At 44.2% G+C, this 19,080-nt stretch overlaps 1 protein-coding gene across 6 annotated transcripts in view; it reads right to left on the bottom strand.

Annotated features, from left to right (window-relative positions):
* Positions 1-7,883, bottom strand: part of GPR155 (G protein-coupled receptor 155) — a 65,240-nt gene extending 57,357 nt beyond the window's left edge. For 3 of the 6 annotated variants that reach the window (XM_030209111.1, XM_030209116.1, XM_030209117.1), the window contains exons 1-2: positions 7,664-7,800; positions 1,953-2,459 (exon numbers count right to left, since the gene is read on the bottom strand). In XM_030209111.1, coding sequence (XP_030064971.1) covers positions 1,953-2,415 — 463 coding nt within the window. In that variant the 5' untranslated portion in view covers positions 2,416-2,459; positions 7,664-7,800. The other 3 variants (XM_030209115.1, XM_030209114.1, XM_030209113.1) reach the window with 3 other exon arrangements.
* Positions 7,884-19,080: the final 11,197 nt, after the last annotated feature.

The raw sequence follows: 19,080 nt of genomic DNA, 5'->3' as shown, positions 1-19,080 counted from the left end.
TGTCATGGATACAGAGATGGTGAGCCCTTGGACAGCAGCCAGGCTGCAACCGACAAGTCCTCTGAGAAGGTACAAAGCAGAGGTGAGCCAGACAAGACACAGCAATAGACAATGCACACTCAAGGCAGGGAAGAAACAGAGCCTAGCTAAGCAAGAACCAAGAACGGAGCTTGACAAAAGCAGGAATCAGGAACAAAGGAAGGACACTCATAAGGGCCGCAAGGCCGAACTGGAACCCACCCATGCCAGAGGGAAGGGAAAAGAAAAAACAGAATCCCCCGAGTAGATACTACCCAAGAAGTGCACACATACTGCACATAACAGAGCCACAAACAGGCAGTCAAAAGATCCTACACACAAGCACAAAGAGACTGAAGGGGAATCCACACAGGGATATAGTTCAGGGCTGTGCTTAGAACCACACCTATACGGATGAATAGGCTTAACTAACTCAAACGGGAATCACACAGAGAGGCAGCTCAAGGCTGAGCTAGAACACACAGCTAAACAGAAGAACCACCTACTCACACTCAATTAGAAACCTCACAGAGAGGACACTCAGGGCTGTGCTAGTTGCCACAGCTAAACAGAAGAACAACCCACTCGTGCCACACAAAGGCTGGTTCAGGGCTGCGCTAGTAGTCATAGCTAAACAGAAGAGCAACTCACTCAAACAGAAAGTATACAGATAAGTAACTCAAGATAGGGCCAAACGGCCATTCTAAGGTAAAGGAAAAACACACAAAAGCAACTCAAGGCAGGGCCACAGAGTCAAGTAATAGAGACTAGAGACAAAGGGGGAAAACAGACCAAAAGGGAAAGGCTGCTTTACATACATAAGTCAGACAAGAAGAGCTCACAGAGCCAGGAAGCAAACACAGCAGACAAGAGTTAAAGAAGGCTAAAAAGAAAGGTTGCTTCTAATACATAAGTCAGCAAAGTAGTAGTGCTCAAAAATGCCAGGTAACAAACACAGCAGAGAAGGGGTTAAAGCAAACTAAATGGAAAAAGCTGCTTCTAACTACAAAAGTCAGGAAAGGGACAGAGCACACCAGAGCCAAAGGATAAACACTGCACACAAAGAGTTAAAGCAGGCTACAGGGAAGACTAACAAACAAAGAAGCAATGTGCTTACCAGCATCCACAGCTGGGAAGGGAAAGGCAAGACAGACGGAGAGGCAGCAGACACAGCTGCACAGCAGTAAAATAATCAGTGACGAGGCAGGCACTACAGACTTTCAGAACAAACTGACAAGAACTACACACACCCAGAACAGTACAGGCAGAGCTTGAAAACAAAGCTAACATGAAAGAATCCATTCAGGTTCAAACCAGAAGCACACACAGGGAAACAGAACTGGGCTTACAGAAAGTAGGAATAGAGCTTGGCTTAAACAGAGAGCAGGAACAGAACTCAAGGCTGTGCACTGAGGTACAGCTAACAAGATAACCAGTTCCCTCAGAATCAAACACAGTTACAACTATAACAAGAAAAGGGAAATAGGCCTGTTGCAAAGGCCACCCAGAAAAGTTCCCCAGGTCCTTATAAAGGAGATGGCTGATGTCACACTGGGCGATGAAGCTTGGAAGCAGAGAGACCAAAGCAAGGCTTGGCTAGCAGGAACATCAACAGCAGGGAAAGAGTCTGGAGGGGTCACAGAGCCAGATACAGAGAATCAGAAGGTCTGGACATAAAGGCACGGCCTCAGCCGTGACAGCGCGCACTGCCATAGGGCCCCCATTTTACTCCTATGAGCCCTGTGGCAGATAACATGTGCATTAGTACACAATCTCCTAAATGTACCAGGTGCATATCCTTAAGCCAATGCGGTACACAGAATTCCTGCTGCAAAATCCCTCTATCAGAAGGTACACTATAATTTTCATATTCATAATGCATACAAAAAAGCCACAGTGAAAAAAACAAAATAGACCATAAAGAGACTTCTTACCTATGGGATATCCCAGAGCAAAATCATTGCTCTGCGTTGCAAAAATGGAGAAGAGGCCCGCTTTGCTGAACCGGCTCTCAGGGCTGGCCACTAGCAAAGTGAGAACGCATACTATTAAAAACACAGCGGCTTTGGCGACAAGGATACTGTAAAGGAAGGACCAGTTCACATTGGAGAAATCTAGCACCACCATATTTTTGAATATTAAAGCTGGAAGCGCGAAGCGAGAAACAAAATTGCCCAGTCCTTTGGCCTGTGTCACTGTAATGATGTTTGTTCGGCCAGCAATATAGCCGCACAGAATTATGCCAAAACATTCCAGCAGAGCGGGGAAAAGTTTGTTTATGGACACACAAGGAGGATCAACTGAGCCATACGACTTATAGTCCAGTTCCCCAGCAAAGGAACGAGTTATATTGTTCAGGGAGGAGTTCCATAAGGACATGTTGGAAGAGCCCATCATATTCCTCTAGTAGATCTTTCCAACGCAATTCATTGTCTGAGGATCTGAAAAGGAACAACAGGCAGCTTTATACCCACAGTCAGCTGTTTACTGAAGTACAAATACATTTCCAACCCCCTTCTGTGAAGTCACTTGAGTAGTTTTGGGATGACCTTGGAGAGAAGGGGGAAGAGACGGTATGTGTGCACAAGTCTGTTTCATTTCAGCTACTGAACCCTAGAGTCCAACGGATTATAGCCCTGTACTGTAAGCTCCACTGCTATTAGGATTTTATCTGATATAGGAATAAGACTTAAGGATAGGGTCCGTGACGTACACAAACAGGTTTGTACAAGCTCTGCTAATCACAATGATTCACACCTCTCAAGCATATGGCTTAATTCTTCCAGAAAATCCAGATGTTATGCAGAAAAGCTTTACCCCAATGCTGATGGAATGAAAATTACAAGGAAGAAACAGACTAACAGCTCATTATCTAATTAGATGACACCAAAAAGCAAAAAAACAAAAAGCAGCCAATTTAAAACCTCTTCCACAGATACATGACAGGGAATGGATTCACCAGAGAACTGACAATTTGCCATTCAGACTGGCCAATTCACCTTTAGACTAGCCAGCAGAACTGTGAAAAAAAAAAACCTGAAGCTGTTTAGCATCACTGTGGATAAGACAGACATCACAGTGGTGCCCTGCTCTTAGCATGAAGAGTTAAGATCCACACACAAAACACAGCGAAAGGACAAAAAAAAAAGTCTCTGATGACGTATCAAAAGGGTAATAGCAAGTTCATTAAAAACATCTAGAACTCGACACAAGCCATGTTTCAGCCAAACTGTCCTGTCTCAGGAGTCTAAACAATGAAAATCAAAAACTTGCTATATTGGATGCAAAAAGACAATCAAATACACCAAATATGAAAACATCTAACATATGTATCTAAAAAAATGGAACTGAAAGTATAGGCTACTAAAGGAGAACAATAAAATAACATTACAAAGAGAAAGAGCACATCTATATAAAACCGCTTTTCATAAAAAACTAAGGGGTATGTTTACTAAGGTGTGTTAGCGTTTTTAACGCGTCTGTAAATTTCAGACACGTTAAACGCTAACGTGCCTATACATTTCTATGGGCGCGTTAGCATTTAATGCGCGCACACCATATACGCGCGTTTAAAAAATGCTAACGAGCCCACAGCACCGCTTAGTAAACATAGCCCTAACATGTTTGAAAAATATCTAAATATAAAACTAAAAATACAGGTTTTCTGTGAGAGTTTAAAGGAACCAACAAAAAATTCCAAAGAAAAAGAACACATCCATATGAATTGTTCACCCATCATAATGCACATAACACATATTAAAAAAAAAAATTTAAGTAGCAATTCTCCTTATAGTACTCCGTTAAGATAGGTGGAACTCAAGGAAATTGAGAAGATGTAGATACCTCTCAAGGATGTCCACACTGTAGAACAGCTAACAGCTTCCAGGTAAATGTACAAACGCAAAATACTTCAAGAAAAAGGAAAGAATACTTCAAACCAAAGGGTGTGTGCTGTGTGTAAACAATAACAAATGGAAAATAGTGCAGCCCAATGTTTAGCCATGTAATAAATATCAGAATACACTAGTGATAAACAGTGTGAAACCCTAAACTCTCAAACTTAGAGCTGATATTTATCTGTGCTATGGCATTATATAAATACAAAATACCAGAAAAAAAGTTTGAAATTATAGTTTTGTGGGTGTCTCATCTTGTAATTCTAAGATTACACAACCGGAATCATTTCTAATAAATCAACAGGGAACCTCAAACCTCCTAATAGGGAACATACTGCAAAAATTGCACCATCCACTATTTTCTCAAGGAGTAGGATACTATCACTGGTTCCAGTGAGGAGAATAAGAGAGAGAAAAACCAAATGCAAAAACTCATGAATACATGAGAAAAACGGATGGTATAAAAACTCTCCCTCTCCTTCACTAATTATAGAAATTAACAAGATGAAACACCTCCCCTCAAAACCACCAAACCGGTAATGAATCTTAAAGAACCCCAAACCCACACATCAATTTAAAGCCTGTACCCATAATGTTTAAAACTAACAAAGCTAACCGCCCAGTTTCTCAAAATGTGAAGGAAAAAATATCCAATCAATGTCTCTCAAAAAATCACAGTCACTTATCTTCTTGTTTATAACTCCAGGCTAGGTTAGTTATGTAAATCCAGGCTGATGGTAGTGTAGTTGGGGAAATCGCCACGCTGTTTAGTCTGTTTAATCTGAAATGTTGACACCATCCCTTTTTGCAGTATGTTCCCTATTAGGAGGTTTGAGGTTCCCTGTTGATTTATTAGAAATGATTCCAGTTGTGAAACCTTACAATTACAAGGTGAGACACCCACAAAACTATAATTTCAAACTTTTTCTGGTATTTAGAATTTGAGTTGAGACGGTTTGAAATTCCCAGTTTTATATTTAGAGGTTATTATATAAATACACATATTGTGCACGTGAAATAAAAATTACTAAACCATGAATGCTAGATTATGCGTCAAACAGTGAAACACATGGAAAGGAAGCTACGGTATCAGAGAAAACTACAATGTTAGTGAAAAATAAAAATAGTGCATTTAACTATCAACACCGCAAGGCATGAGCATGCTCATCTTACCCATTACTTGTGGTTCAACAAAAGCAGCAGGACTATACGTTAACCTTTCTGCTCCACTGGAGACTTGGCAGTAAATCAAGGTCAGATCATAAGCAAAATTAGTATACTGGTCCGACTCCTAACCAATAGCTCTGAAATCCCACCAGATAACTATAAAGCCAGCAGCAGAAAGAGAAGGTATAACTGAAGGGTAATCTAATGATTAGTGCAGTGACCTGAGAACCAGGTTCAATTCCCCCTACAGTTCCTTGTGACTATGCAAGTCACTTAACCCTCCATTGCTCCAGATACAAAATACATATCTGTATGTAATATACAAACCACTTTGATTGTACACGTAAAAAGGCAGTATTTCAAATCCCATCCTCTTTCCCTTCCCTTCCTAGAATGGCTGTTGGGGCAAGCATGTTGTCTTGTATCTACCTTAAGGATGCCCTCACCAGCAAATACCCAAACTATTCAAGTAACATTTGGACCTCTAATTCTAAATATTAAAAAGCTGGTAAATTATAAAAAAAAAACCGACACTTTTTAGTCTGGTTAAACTGCTAAGAAATGTTGGATCTTCAATACCACTAGAGTGCTTCCCTATTTCTGTGTCCTCAAACAAAAGGAAATAGAAATGAAAGATTTCCGGTCTAGAAGTGGCACAACAACAGAAAGGGTAACTTCAGAAAACCTTGGTGTGTGGGGAAAAGACAGTGTTACATGTAGCACATGATGCAATATTTGTGCTAAGTATATGTAGAGAGCAGTTCTCCATATACTTTTATGTATAAAAGTAGGCATTCGAAGTGGTAGAGCTGGGCAGAGTGTGGGGTTTACAAGCTGAGGGGAAACTGCAGTAAAAAGTGGTCCTTACACAGGTCATTCCACTGCAGCTTAGTAAAAAGGGCCCCTTAATTTACAAAAATGCTAAGTACACAGAGAAACATGCAGAGCAGGTGGAATATGCGTGTGTGCCTGCCACTGCTGTTGCACACAAGCAGTGATTTTCAAAGGGAAACTTTGCAGGTACTTTCCCTCTCTAAAGGGATGTATAGGATTCGTCCACTTATGCAATTCATTCTAAAATTAACTCCTAAATACACATTTCTCAGACACCAACTTAGGCAGGATTGATTAATATTTTAAAAATCAACTCAAAGCTAGTTATATGTCTGTCGATGGCTGGTGAATGTTTAACTGGCATAGCCATGTATTTCCAAATACTACTACTACTTAACATTTCTAGAGCGCTACTAGGGTTACGCAGCACTGTACAGTTTAACAAAGAAGGACAGTCCCTGCTCGAAGGAGCTTACAATCTAAAGGATGAAATGTCAAGTTGGGGCAGTCAAGATTTCCTGAATAGAGGTGTAGTGGTTAGGTGCCGAAGGCGACATTGAAGAGGTGGGCTTTGAGCAAGGATTTGAAGATGGGCAGGGAGGGGGCCTGGCGTATGGGCTCAGGGAGTTTATTCCAAGCATGGGGTGAGGCGAGGCAGAAAGGGCGGAGCCTGGAGTTGGCAGTGGTAGAGAAGGGTACTGAGAGGAAGGATTTGTCTTGAGAGCGGAGGTTACGGGTAGGAACGTAAGGGGAGATGAGGGTAGAGAGGTAAGGAGGGGCTGCAGATCAAGTGCATTTGTAGGTTAGTAGATTATATAGGCACTAGCTGGCCAAAAATCTGTCCATGTAAAAGGAGGGCTCATAAGTAATCCAGTCTGCAATATCCAGCTGCTATCCACATAACTAATGCATTTAGTATAGGCCGGCTGACCTTTAGTGTACTTTCCAGATATTCCATACCACTGCTTATACATATAGTGACGCTTAATATCTGGATTAAAGTTAAATACTAACACCGCCAATCACTGAACTGGTTGAAAACTTTCCCCAGTATTTCTACATTAAACTACACATAGGTTCAACCCCCTGTCCCTATCTGTTACAATGTAAGTGGGTAACTAAGGCAATGAGAGATAAAGGGGTTTGCAGAAAATCAGGAGACTTAAGTCTGGCACCCCACAACAGTGAGGAAACCTTTTCCCCACCCTAGTCACCAAGACATTTTAATAGTCTGACACATAAATGGAATAACGTCCCTTACTTATACTATTTCCTGTTGACATTTTTATGGAATTTATGCTTTAAAAAACAAACATTCTGAATATACCTCAGAAGTTGTCCTGGAGTAAGACAGAAGTTGTCCTGGAGTAAGACTTGCCAATCAGGTTTTCAGGATACCCACAATGAATATGCATGAGAGATTTGCATATAATAGAGGCCATATATGCAAATCAAGCTCATGCATATTCATTGTGGATATCCTGAAAACCTGACTGACAGTGGCAAGGAGCCAGGACTGGCCTTGGGGAAACACTGAAGTAAAACATCCAAATTAGAAATAACCAAGAAAATAGAGAATTTTTTTCTTACAAAAATACCAAGTCATATGCATTCGGCTATCCGCACATTGTCACACGCATTCGGGGATCAGGGGACTGATCTCCCCATGATCTGCCATCTCTCCCTTTACCTTCCACTCTCTTCCTTGTTCGCGATCCGCTACTCTCCCTTCCCCGTCAAACTCATACCTGAGGTCGCCCACCAACAATTCCACAGCGTTCCTTCTCTGGCGCCCCGTCCCCTATAACACAACTTCTCTCATACTCATACCCCGTCTCTCCCCCTCTAAGGCATCCCGCCTTGCCGGAAAAAGGAAGTTGCGTCAGAGGAGAGTAGAGTGGTCTATGGGGGAAGATTTATGACACACTGACATACCCACGTGCCAGCACAAGGCGGTCTATTAAAAACCTCTTTGCGTGTGGCGTTCGCCGATCTCCACGTTTAGCCAGAGCGCTATAAGTGGAGGTCGCCGCATCCACGTGCCGGGACATCAGGTGGTGATGCCTTCTGATACGTCGTGTAATCAGTTTGAGCAGAACGAGCAAGTGCGGCTAGGTTGAATTATTGAAGCGAGGACTGGTAGGACTTGTTGCACGGTGCTGTTTGCCACCAAGGTAGTAAGGAGGTCTTTTACTAAAGATTAGCTCGAGTTATCTGCAGCAGGACCCATAGGAATAAAATGGGACCTGCTTGCAGATAACGAGCTAATCTTTAGTAAAAGACCCCCTAAGTGTTAAATAATGCACCGACAGCTATTTTCTTCTTTTTTTTTTTTTACTTGCGCCGGTTCTACAAATAATTTTATGCATAATAATTAAAGTCAGACTGTGGGCCAGCGTGAGTTATAGAGCACGAAATTAAGCTGCTTTGAATATAACTTAAAACCAATTAATAAAAAATAGTATCATTTTATTCTTTTTGTTTGGTTTTATTTTTTAATCTCTGCTTCAGTGCTTTAAAATAGACTTACAGGGAATCGCACCACTTTATCCATGTATAATGAGTGTAGCAATTTAAATGGATATGAATTTGAGCATAAAGATAAGAGCTAGTGGTGCAGAAAATAACTTATACAATAATAATAGCAATAATAAAATACATTTATAAAGGCAGGGGAACCTTGTTGTTTGGGGGTACCTAAGCTCCACCCCAGACCCCACCCCCAGTTCTGTCCTAGCCCCTGCCCCATAACACTACAAATTGTAATATCATTTTGTCTATTCTTTCTTCATATACATGGTATATATCCTTACAAATACACAGAGCTGCCAAGGGGTCCCAATTTTTGAGAGGGAGATTTTTGTACATGCCCTCAGCCCTGCCCCACTTTGCTTTGGCTCCACCCACTCTACATGGCTCCACCTGCTGGCACCAGTGGCGTAGCCAGAAGTCAATTTTTGGGTGGGCCAACAGGTTGGATGGGTGGGCACTAGACAGTGGTTTGCTGGTAAATGTTTAACAACAGGCTCTCTCCCCGGTCCACCTCTGCTCCCCCCCCCCCCCCCCCCCCCCCCCCCCCCCCCTCAAAATTGCAGAGCTGGCTATAGCCGGGGAGAGAGCCTGGGAGGGGGGGAGGCAATGCATTACTCTCTCCAGGAAAAAAAAAAATAAATGAGCCCAGGTTCCAATCTAATTCATGTTTAATGTGGGATAATATGCCATAAATAAGTAAATAAATAAATAAATATCAACTTTTAATGTTGAGCACCTGATTCTCAAAGTGGACATATTCCAAACACTATAATGAAAATAAAATGATTTTTTCTACCTTTGTTGTCTGGTGACTTTGTTTTTCTGATCATGCTGGCCCAGTATCTGATTCTGCTGCTATCTGTCCTCTTAACTCTTTTTCCAGGGCTTCCTTTCCATTTATTTCTTTACTTTCCTCCTTTCTTCTTCATTTCTTGCTCTACATCCGTAAGTAAAAGCTGGGTCCTCCGCAGACTTGACTGTCCAGTGGATCCAGCTTCTGCCTACTTTCTCTATCCATGTGCAGTTTTTCTCTTTTCTTTCTTTTCCCTCATATCACCTCCTTCCTCTCTCTTCCCTCCCCTCCATCCATGTCAGCATTTCTTCTCTCTCCCTTCCCCTCCATCCATGTGCATCTCCTTCCTCTGTCTTCCTTCCCCTCCATCCATGTCCAACAATTCTCTCCCTGCCCTCCCCTCCATCCACCCATGTCCAGCAACCATCCTCTCTCCACTGCCCTTCCCTCCATCTATGTCCAGCACCTTCCCTCTTTCTCTTCTACCCTTCCATCCAGTGTCATCCTTCTTTCTCTCGCCATCCTTCTACCCATTACCCTCTCCCAATCCTTCCGTCCATTGTCTCCCTCTAACTCCCCTTCCTTCTAAACAGTTCTCTCTCTCTCAACCCTTTTCCATTCAGCATATCCTCTCTCCCCATCCTTCCAGTGTCTTTCCTCTTTCCCTCCCTACCCTTCTGTCCAGTGTCTTCCCTCTTTCTGCCCCTTCCTTCCAGCATTTTCCCTCTTTCTCCCTCCTTTCATTCTGCATTTCTCCGTCTGACAGCTAGGGTCTCCCCCAGTTTCTCCCCAGCAGTTTCTCTCTCTCTCTCCTGCCCATGTCCCCTCTTTCTCTACCCATCTTTTCACTCATCTCTCTCTCTGTACCCCTCTTCCATCCAGCATCTTCTCTCTGGCTCTCCCCTGCTCTTTTCCACGTCCCTGGCTCTCCCCTGCTCTTTTCCATCGCCCCTCTTTCTCTCCCCATCTCTCTCTAGCTCTTCCCTGCTCTTTTCCATGACCCTGGCTCTCCCCTGCTCTCTTCCATGTCCCTGGCTCTCCCCTGCACTTTTCCACTTTCTCTCCCTCCCCTCCAGCTCTCCCCTCCAGTGTTTTCCCCCTCTTCTTCTCCTCCAATCAATCTCAGACTGTCTCTCTCTCTCTCTCTCTCTCCCCGACCCCCACATCCCTCTCTCTTCCTTTCCTCCAGTACAGTCACTCTCAGTCTCTCCCTCTTACTTCTCCTTCTCTCCTCCAGTCTAGCCAGTCTCTCCCCCCCCCCCCCCCCAATGCAGCGTGTGTCCCTCTCCCTCCCAGCGGTCCCTCTAATTTGATTACATCGCCATCCCCGTCCCCGTCCCAGCACTAACTAAACCGCTTCCTTCGTGGATTCAACCCCACCATGGCCTTCCTCAACGCGTCGTGATGTGAACTCGTCCCGCCCGGAAGTTGCGTCAGAAGCGGCGGAAGAAGAATGCAGCCTTACGCGAATCGCGTGACGCGATGTTACTAGGTAGCCTGGAAGCGAAGGATGGCATCGAAGAGCTTGGCTGCTTTATGCTTTTAGTGCCGCCGCTCGCCAGTTCGAACCTGCGAGTCTGGAGAGATCAGCTGGGTGGGCGGGCCTGAGCTGAAACGCCCCTGGCTGGCACACCTCAAACCGGTGGCCACTTCAGAAAATATTTTATTTAATAGCCTAATACCCTTTTCAATTAGCTTTCAGAGGCCAAAACCTCCTGCCTCAGGCCAGTATAATGCTGTTATGGTATCCTCTCCTGACCCAAGGAAGGAAGTGTTGGTCTCTGAAAGCTAATCAAAAATGTTTTAAAATCAGTGAAGGTATCACCTTATTTTCTACTTTGTGTGTTATTTGCATTATTAAACTTTATTAACACAGCTAACACATTACTTTATCCTAAATTTAAAATAACATTATTTTCTTTACCTTTGTTGTCTGACCATTTACTTTTTCTAATTGTGTTGCTCCCAGTCTCTTGATTCTGCTTTCCTTCGTCTTTCTCTTGCCAGGGTTTCCTGTCCATTCATCACCTATAGCTTTTCATCTTGTCCTCCACATGCCCCTTCCTCTTATTCTCCAGTCTTTCACTACTCTGTCCTCTCCCCCTTTCCATCCAGCAGCTCCCCTATTTCTCTCCCCATCCTCCCAGTGTCTCCCCTCTTTCTTTCTGCATCCTTCCATCCAGCGTCTTCTTTTCTCCCTACCCTTCCATCCAGCGTCTTCCCTCTTTCTGTCCCCATCATTCCACCTATCTACCCTCTCTCCTGATCCTTCCATCTAGTGTCTCTCTCTCTCCTTCTATCCAGTGTCTCTCTATCTCTCTACCCTTTTCTGTTCAGTGTCCCCTTTTTCTCTTTCCACATCCTTCCAGTTTCTCCCCTTTCTCTCTGCATCCTTTCATCCATCTCTCCTCTCACTCCCTATCCTTCTATCCAGTGTCTTCTCTCTTTTTCTCCCCATCCTTCTGTCTTCCCTCTTTCTCTCCTTATCCTTCCATCTGTCTACCCCCTCTCCCGATCCTTCCATCCAGTGTCCAGTGTCTCTTTCCCTATCCCCTTCTTTCCATCCAGTTTCTCTCTCTCTTTCTACCCTTTTCCATTCATCATGTCCCCCGTCTCTCTCCCCATCCTTCAATATCTCTCCTCCTGTTTCTCTCCCTACTCTTCCTTCCAGCATCTTCCCTATTTCTGCTCTCAGCCAGGATCCCCCCCTTTCTCCTCATCTTCTGCAGCTTCTCTCTTTCTCCAGCCCTTCTCACCATCTTCCCACTCTCTCCGTTCTACCTTCCTCCCGCTCACCCTTCCACCAGATAATCATTTCCTGGCCACACATGATCGGCACATGAGCTTTGCATTCCTTTCTTCCGGATACCTGGCTTGCCTCAGCACCCACAGCCTGTCTCATGTGGCATAGCTACAGGTGCATCTGGATGGGCACAGGCCCTCCCATTCTTGGCTCAGTACCCCACAACCTGTGTCGTGCAGCTGTATACTCTTGCTACCTCCAGCTCATTCCCTGCACACACCCCAAAACCTATGGTTTGTCCCTCCAGTGTAGCACTCTCATTGTCGCTACTCATCAGTGTGGCTTACAATTTGTTTTATCTATCTGTCTATGTTCTGCCGTACTCTGAGGCGGGTTATAACCCAACATATAATAATAAAATATACTAACAAACATTGCTTAAAAACAACAAATAGTTACCACATGACAAAACACAGAGAGAAAATAAAGACACAGAAATATCAACATTATCACATGACAAGAACATATAAACCAGAATAAAATACAGGTGCTCATAATGCCCAAAGCCAGTATACTGCTTGCTGTGGAACTTTCCAGAGTCTAACATTGCTATTGTGGTGGGTTTTTCTTTGTTCTATTTACATTTAGAGTACTGTGTACAATTATGGAGACTGCTCCCTCAAAAGGATATAAACAGGATGGAATTGGTTCAGAGGATGGCTACTAAAATGTTCAGAGGTCTTCGTCAGAAAGTGTATGGAGACTTAATAAGTATTCTTTTGAAGAAAGGCGGGAGACAGGAAATATGATAGAGGCACTTTTGTGACATAAATTCATAGGTGGCAAGTCTATTTCAACTGAAAGGAAAATCGGGAATGAGGGGACATGGGATGAAGGTGAAAGGGAACAGACTGAGGAGCAGGGGCAGCCCAAGAAAGTCTGCCGCCTGAAGTGAGGAGATGGTCTGCTGCTGCCCCCCCCCCCCCCCCATTTGACATCTCCCCCCCCCCCCCCCCCCCGCCTTCCTTCCTTCCTTCCTCAAATTTAATTTCTTTTCTGGCTTTCCAAAAGTTGGGGTGGCAGTAGTTCCCATACGCTCCTTCTCTCTACTGCGGGCCCACCCCGCCGCCAAGGAAACAGGAAGTACATCAGAGAGGCAGGCCGTAAGAGAGAAGGGATTGGTGTCAGGGCAGTGTATGAGAACTGCTGCCGCCCTGACTTTTGGAAAGCAAGAAAAGAAGGTAAATTTGGGAAAAGAAGAGTGAGGGGGCGATGCCAGAGTGCAGCAGGCAAGGGGTGGATGCGGCTTCAAAAGAGTGCCACCTGAGGCCCCTGCCTTAGGTGGCCTAATGGTAGAGCTGCCACTGCTCAGGAGTAATCTGAAGAAATGCTTCTTTATGGAAAAGGTGTTGGATGTCTGGAATGGCCTTCCAGTAGAGGAGGCGGAGGAGACAAAGATTGTATCCAAATTCAAGAATGCATGGGAGAAGCACATAGAATCTCTAAGGGAAAAGATATGGGACAAACATGTAAGATCTCTAAGGGAGAGACACATATAGTAGATACTATGGATGGGCAGAATGGATAGGCCATAAGGTCTTTATCTGCTGTCACTTTCTGTTTCTGTGTATACTGTGCGTTTGCTTTTCCAGATGCTACTGTTGTTATCTAGGTTTCCCCAATTTTCAGGTCCGTTCTTACTCTAGGGTCACCCTTTTCTCCAAGTGTTGTATACAGTGCTTCAGCATCATTCCCAGCCCATCCAAGGTATAGAAAAAACTAAACCAGGAATCAGACCCAGGTGCTTCGGTATGGTAGCACCCCAGTTACAGAACTAGAATTTTCTGTCCTAGCTGGTCAGGGGAGTAAAACCCTGGTCTGGGAATCAAACATGTCTCTGGCATAGTGGTGGGCAGCACAGTCACGGAGTTGTTGGGCCCATGATATACAATCTGGGTGTTAATAAAATCTGTAATACATAAAAAAATTTGTTTTAACTAAAGATCCTTTCTAATAGACTGGTAATATGTGTTCAGTCAACCCTAGATTTAAAGGACTAATTGGGAGGGGAGGAAGGGGAGGAGGTGTCTGTTAAATTGTATCTATGCAAAACCAAAAGTCCACTAAATATTACATTTTATATTTTGCAATGCAATACAATCATCATCTATATATATAAAACTCACCCTCAACGTTCTGAAGACAGTGACGTCAGTGAAGCCAAGCCCTGACTTCCTTCAAAAAGGTTTGAAGGTTCGTGGTGGTGAAGCCACCAAAATCGCTCCGGGCCCCGCCCTCAAGGGCGGAGCAATGGCAGAACAACTAAGGGGTTGGCAGGGAGGGAGGCGGGGGGGTGGGAAATCGCTACGGGCCCCGCCCTTGCGTCAAACGTCATGACGTTGAGAGCGGAGCAATGCCACAACAACGAAGGGGTTGGCAGGGAGGGAGGGAGGCAGGGAGGGGGGTGTTGCCGACGAAAACCTTGATGGCAGAACAATGAAGGGGTTCACAGGGAGGGAGGCGGGGGGGTTGCGAAATCGCTCCGGGCCCCGCCCTCACGTCAAATGTCATCACGTTGAGGGCGGAGCAATGGCACAACAACGAAGGGGTTGGGCAGGGAGGGGGGGTGTTGGCGACAAAAACCTTGCTATCGCCCGTTTCATTTGCTCAGAAACGGGCCTCTTTTACTAGTATTATAAAAAAGCACAAATTTAGCTATATACAAGAACATTACATATGACACATTAAGAAATATACACTTTACATATATATAAATAACAATTGTTTTGTTTTGGAATTCTGCTGCTTCTGAATTCTTTAATCTCAGCCATGACTATCAAATAACTAATGTTAGCACTGTCATTTAATGCAAACATAGCCACTGGCAATTTACGCTTAAAACAAATCTTGAACATTAAATCCGAAATCTGTTTTATCGGGGTCTGTTAAATCAAGGGTTGAGTGTATTGTTGTGTATTTATTGATGTATTACATTGCTATAATGTATTTATTGTACCATTGTTTTATGTACCTATTGTACTTTTTGTATTATTTTGTTCTAGAACTGCTTTGGATTTAACTTTGTTCAAGGAAAGGAATTTAGAAATGTAGCATAACCTGAGAGTATCCTATACAGCAGTACTGGGTCACCCACAATAAGAAGCTGCTGATTCTCACACATGATGTGAGCAAGAGTCACAAGATTTCAGTGGATTTGAGCCTGCTGCTCAAGGACATCAAGAGAAACTATGCAAACATTTTCTGTTATATTGGGAATCAGCATATTGAATAATGCTGTGCATAGCCATGGAATGGAGAGCCAAACAGATTACAAGTTACTTTGGGGTGGCTAACCAAGGACAAGCCAACACCACAATTGTCTCCCTGAATGCTTTATTGGCAGTTTTTGTTTGAGTGCCTTTAGTTGTGACCTACACTGCTGCCCTGGAAAACTGATTGCAAATGCCAACACACTGAGTGTATTGCTGTTGAAGAGTTAAGATTTCAAGATTCTGCTGTCTCAAAAGCTCAGTGGCAGGGCTGTGCACTACTATACAGATCTAATCTGTGTCCCATATATGGCAATCCAGTTTAGGATGGGCTGGAAAGGGCTTCGACTGCAACTGCAGTGGGTGGAACATGAGGACAGTGCTGGGCAAACATTTCTACAGTCTGTGTCCCACAAATGACAAGGCAGGTGGGCTTTGACAGCAACTCCAGTAGTTGGAATACAAGGACAGGACTGGGCGGCCTTCTGTGGTCTATGTCCCAGAAATGCCAAAGAAAGACTATGATAAAGTATTTTACATCACACTCATTACTGATTTAATCATGAACTGATAATGAGTGGACTGTTGGGCAGACTGGATGGACTGTTCAGGTCTCTATCTGCTGTCACTTACTATGTTACTATTCATCTTCAGTTTCTTAGAAGCTTTGCCATAAATTGTGCCCAAGTAGCGGTTCAATGAACACAGCAAAGTAGCACAGTCGGGGCCAGCACAACCATTAGGCAAGACTAGGCAGTTGCCTGGGGCAGCAAAGAGCAGCTGCAGTGAAAGCAAAACAGAGATCCCCACAGTCACACAAAATAAAAGAACTATCAGCACCTACTGTAACCTGCATTTCTGTAGAATTTATATGTGATGATCATGATTGTTGAATTTAATTATCAAAAACTTTGGGGGCAGGGGCTGCAAGCTAGGGGGCTGAAAATTAATTTGGGGGGGGGGGGGGTTAAGGCTGAAGGTTTGCCTAGGGCAGCATTTCCCAACTGTTACTGGTCTGCAAAATGTTTGACCAGTCTGTGCAAAACAAGCTAATTTTTGCAGTAGTTGTCTGGAAACCCATACCCCGCCAGCCAAAGCCTCCCCTCGGTGCCGAAAACGCTGCTCTCCACCTTGGCAGTGTGTGGCAGCTCCCCAAGACCCCAACACCACAACAGAGCATGGTCAGTTTTCAGGGTATGTGCCACTGTTAGTGGCTCAAGGAACTGCCACTGTCTGCCGAGGAGGAGATCAGTGTTTTTGGCACCATCGGGAAGAGGTCTTCAACTTGAAAGGTGTTCTTCTCTGTGTCCATCCCTATCAGCTCAGGTATTTTTATTTTGTAAATTGAGTAGGGAGGAGATGGACAGTGAGGGGGAGGAGGGTATTCCGGTTCACAAAGAGTTTCTTAGCCAATTTGCAGGTCCATGAGTGCAAAAAGGTTGGGAAATGCTAGCCTAGGGCATCCAGTACTTTGCACCCGCTCTGATCACAATGGCCCCGATGATCAAATTCCCCCGCGCTGTTCCGAACAGTGCTGGAAAATTAGCGCCGGAACAGCGCAGGGGATTAAAGCCATCATGATAAAAACTAATAGCATGCAAATCTATGCACACTATTAGTTTTGATCATCTGGGGACAGCTGTGGGAGGATTATGCCTTGGCACAATTGTCTGACAAAGTTGTTTGACAGGAACAGGCTGTCAAAAAAACAAAAACAAAACCTACACCTGCTAAACAGGAGGGCTCCAGCCCCCCTAACCCCCCTCCCGGACAAGTTTCTCTGGTAGCCTAGTGGTCTTCTCCCTTCTCCTCCCCCCACCCAGACACGGGATGGGGGTTAGAGGTCCGGTGGAGTCACAATCTATGCATATAGGGCATCATTCTCTGTAGATCGTTTAAAATTAGGTGCTGGGATGGATGATGTGTGCTAAGTGTGAATTCTATACTGTCAATTATGCATGAAATTGCCATTATAGAATGCTAGTGTAAGTCTGCAGTTGTGCATCTAACTTTAGGCGTGAACACAGTAGCTCAATAGCTTGTGTAAATGCTTGTGCTTAACTGCTAGTATTCTATAATGTGTGTGTTGAAGTGCTGGCCCACCCCTGACCTGCCCATGCCCTCCCCTGCAGTTGCAAGCTGTGGATTCTATGCACAGTTTACTGAGTTAGGACAGTTATAATTTATTAATATTCTATCAAACCACCTTTTTTTTTTAAGATGCTAAATCAAGGCAATGCACATTACTGCTAATTACCACCAATCAATACCATTTATAGTCAATGATTGGTTCATTCCAATTAGCAGCTTATTTAATAGATTGTTATGCACATAACTCATGTGCACAACTTTGCATGTTGAGTGTAAAATTGTGCATTCAAATTTATAGAATTAGGGGGTGAGGTGGAGTGGACTGACAGTGATCTGGGCCCCTAGTGATTAAACTAGCTGGAATCTAGGGGAGGGTGGATCCCCTACTGTTGTGCACCCTCAGGCACTGCCCTGTTGTCCCAGTGGTCAGACTAGTGGCGTAGCTAGACTGCCAATTTGGGGTGATGTGGTGGTCTATGAACAACAGTACTTAAGAAGTACGAATGCACTTAAATGCATAACAAGAAGCAATATTGTTTCAAAATACTCTCTCACACTATCAGGATAGAGGTCATTCTAAATCTGAATCCACGAGTCTCTCGTTTGGTGATTGCTAATACTTAACCTTCAACAAAAGACATTTGGAAAAGCAGAAATAATTTTACAGCATCACTATCCCTCATAAAATGTCTGCAGTGGAAAGGACACTAGATGGTGTTGAAAAAGCCAGAAGCAGAATCTCTCACACCTATTCTACCAGTGTGGTATTGTATTCACTATGCTCTCTAAAAGCAGCAAAGCTTAAATTACTGCAACACCCATTTGTTGGCTTCATTGCTTATTTGGAAAAATTTCCACACCTCTTTAGCCGCCCTCAAGTCCAATGTTTTTAAAAAGCAAGCGTGGCACCGCAGGCAGCCATCAGGCATTGGCTGTCGGCTCTTCAGCCGCTCCTTTCGCCTCTCAAGTCGCTGCGCTCCTCCGGGGTTCTGCTCCAGGGACAGTGACATGAGAGGCAAGAGGAGTGGCTGCAGAGCTGACAGCCAATGCCTGATGGCTGCCTGCAGTGCCGCGCTTGCTTTTTAAAAACATTTCTGGTGGTTTAATTAGCTGTTTTTGTTTTTGTAACAGCCGCTACTGCTCAACAGGAGAAGCAGCATTGGCCAGGAATGGGAGCTGGCGCCATGTGTTTCGTGGGAGACTTGGCAGGTCTGTGTTGTGTGGGCGGGCCTGTAGGGAAAGAGGCTGGGCCTGGGCCCGTCCAGGCCCGCCCGTGGCTACGCCCCTGAGTCCACCCCTGTAACTAAGTGCCTGTAGTCACACACTCCTTGCACATGTAAATGCAGAGAAAATTAGTACTTATATGCATAAGCACCCTAAGGGTGTGTATAAGTGCTGTAGCACATAACAACAAGGGGGTATATAGGTGGAGGCATGGGCGCGGCTCCTAATATGCAAGTAACTTATGGTTATACATGTTTCATCCGCATTTATGTGTTCTCAGTTATACCAGGTCTATGGCTGCTGTAACTGTGGTTGCATAAATGTTAGACATTCTGATACTGGGGTTTGCTGGTATTCTAGAAGGACAAGGGGTATCATCCTTTTATTTCGTACAGGTGATGTCACGATTTATATCCCTTTTGCGCATGACTTTCAAGCTATTCAGCTATTGGTTAAATCCAGCTTAGATCTGATGGAATCTTGGACATCAGCTTTCAAATTAAAATTAAATAA

Source organism: Microcaecilia unicolor, chromosome 7 (assembly GCF_901765095.1).
Source record: "Microcaecilia unicolor chromosome 7, aMicUni1.1, whole genome shotgun sequence".
Taxonomy (NCBI): domain Eukaryota; kingdom Metazoa; phylum Chordata; class Amphibia; order Gymnophiona; family Siphonopidae; genus Microcaecilia; species Microcaecilia unicolor.
This window is presented reverse-complemented; position numbering and strand designations above follow the sequence as displayed.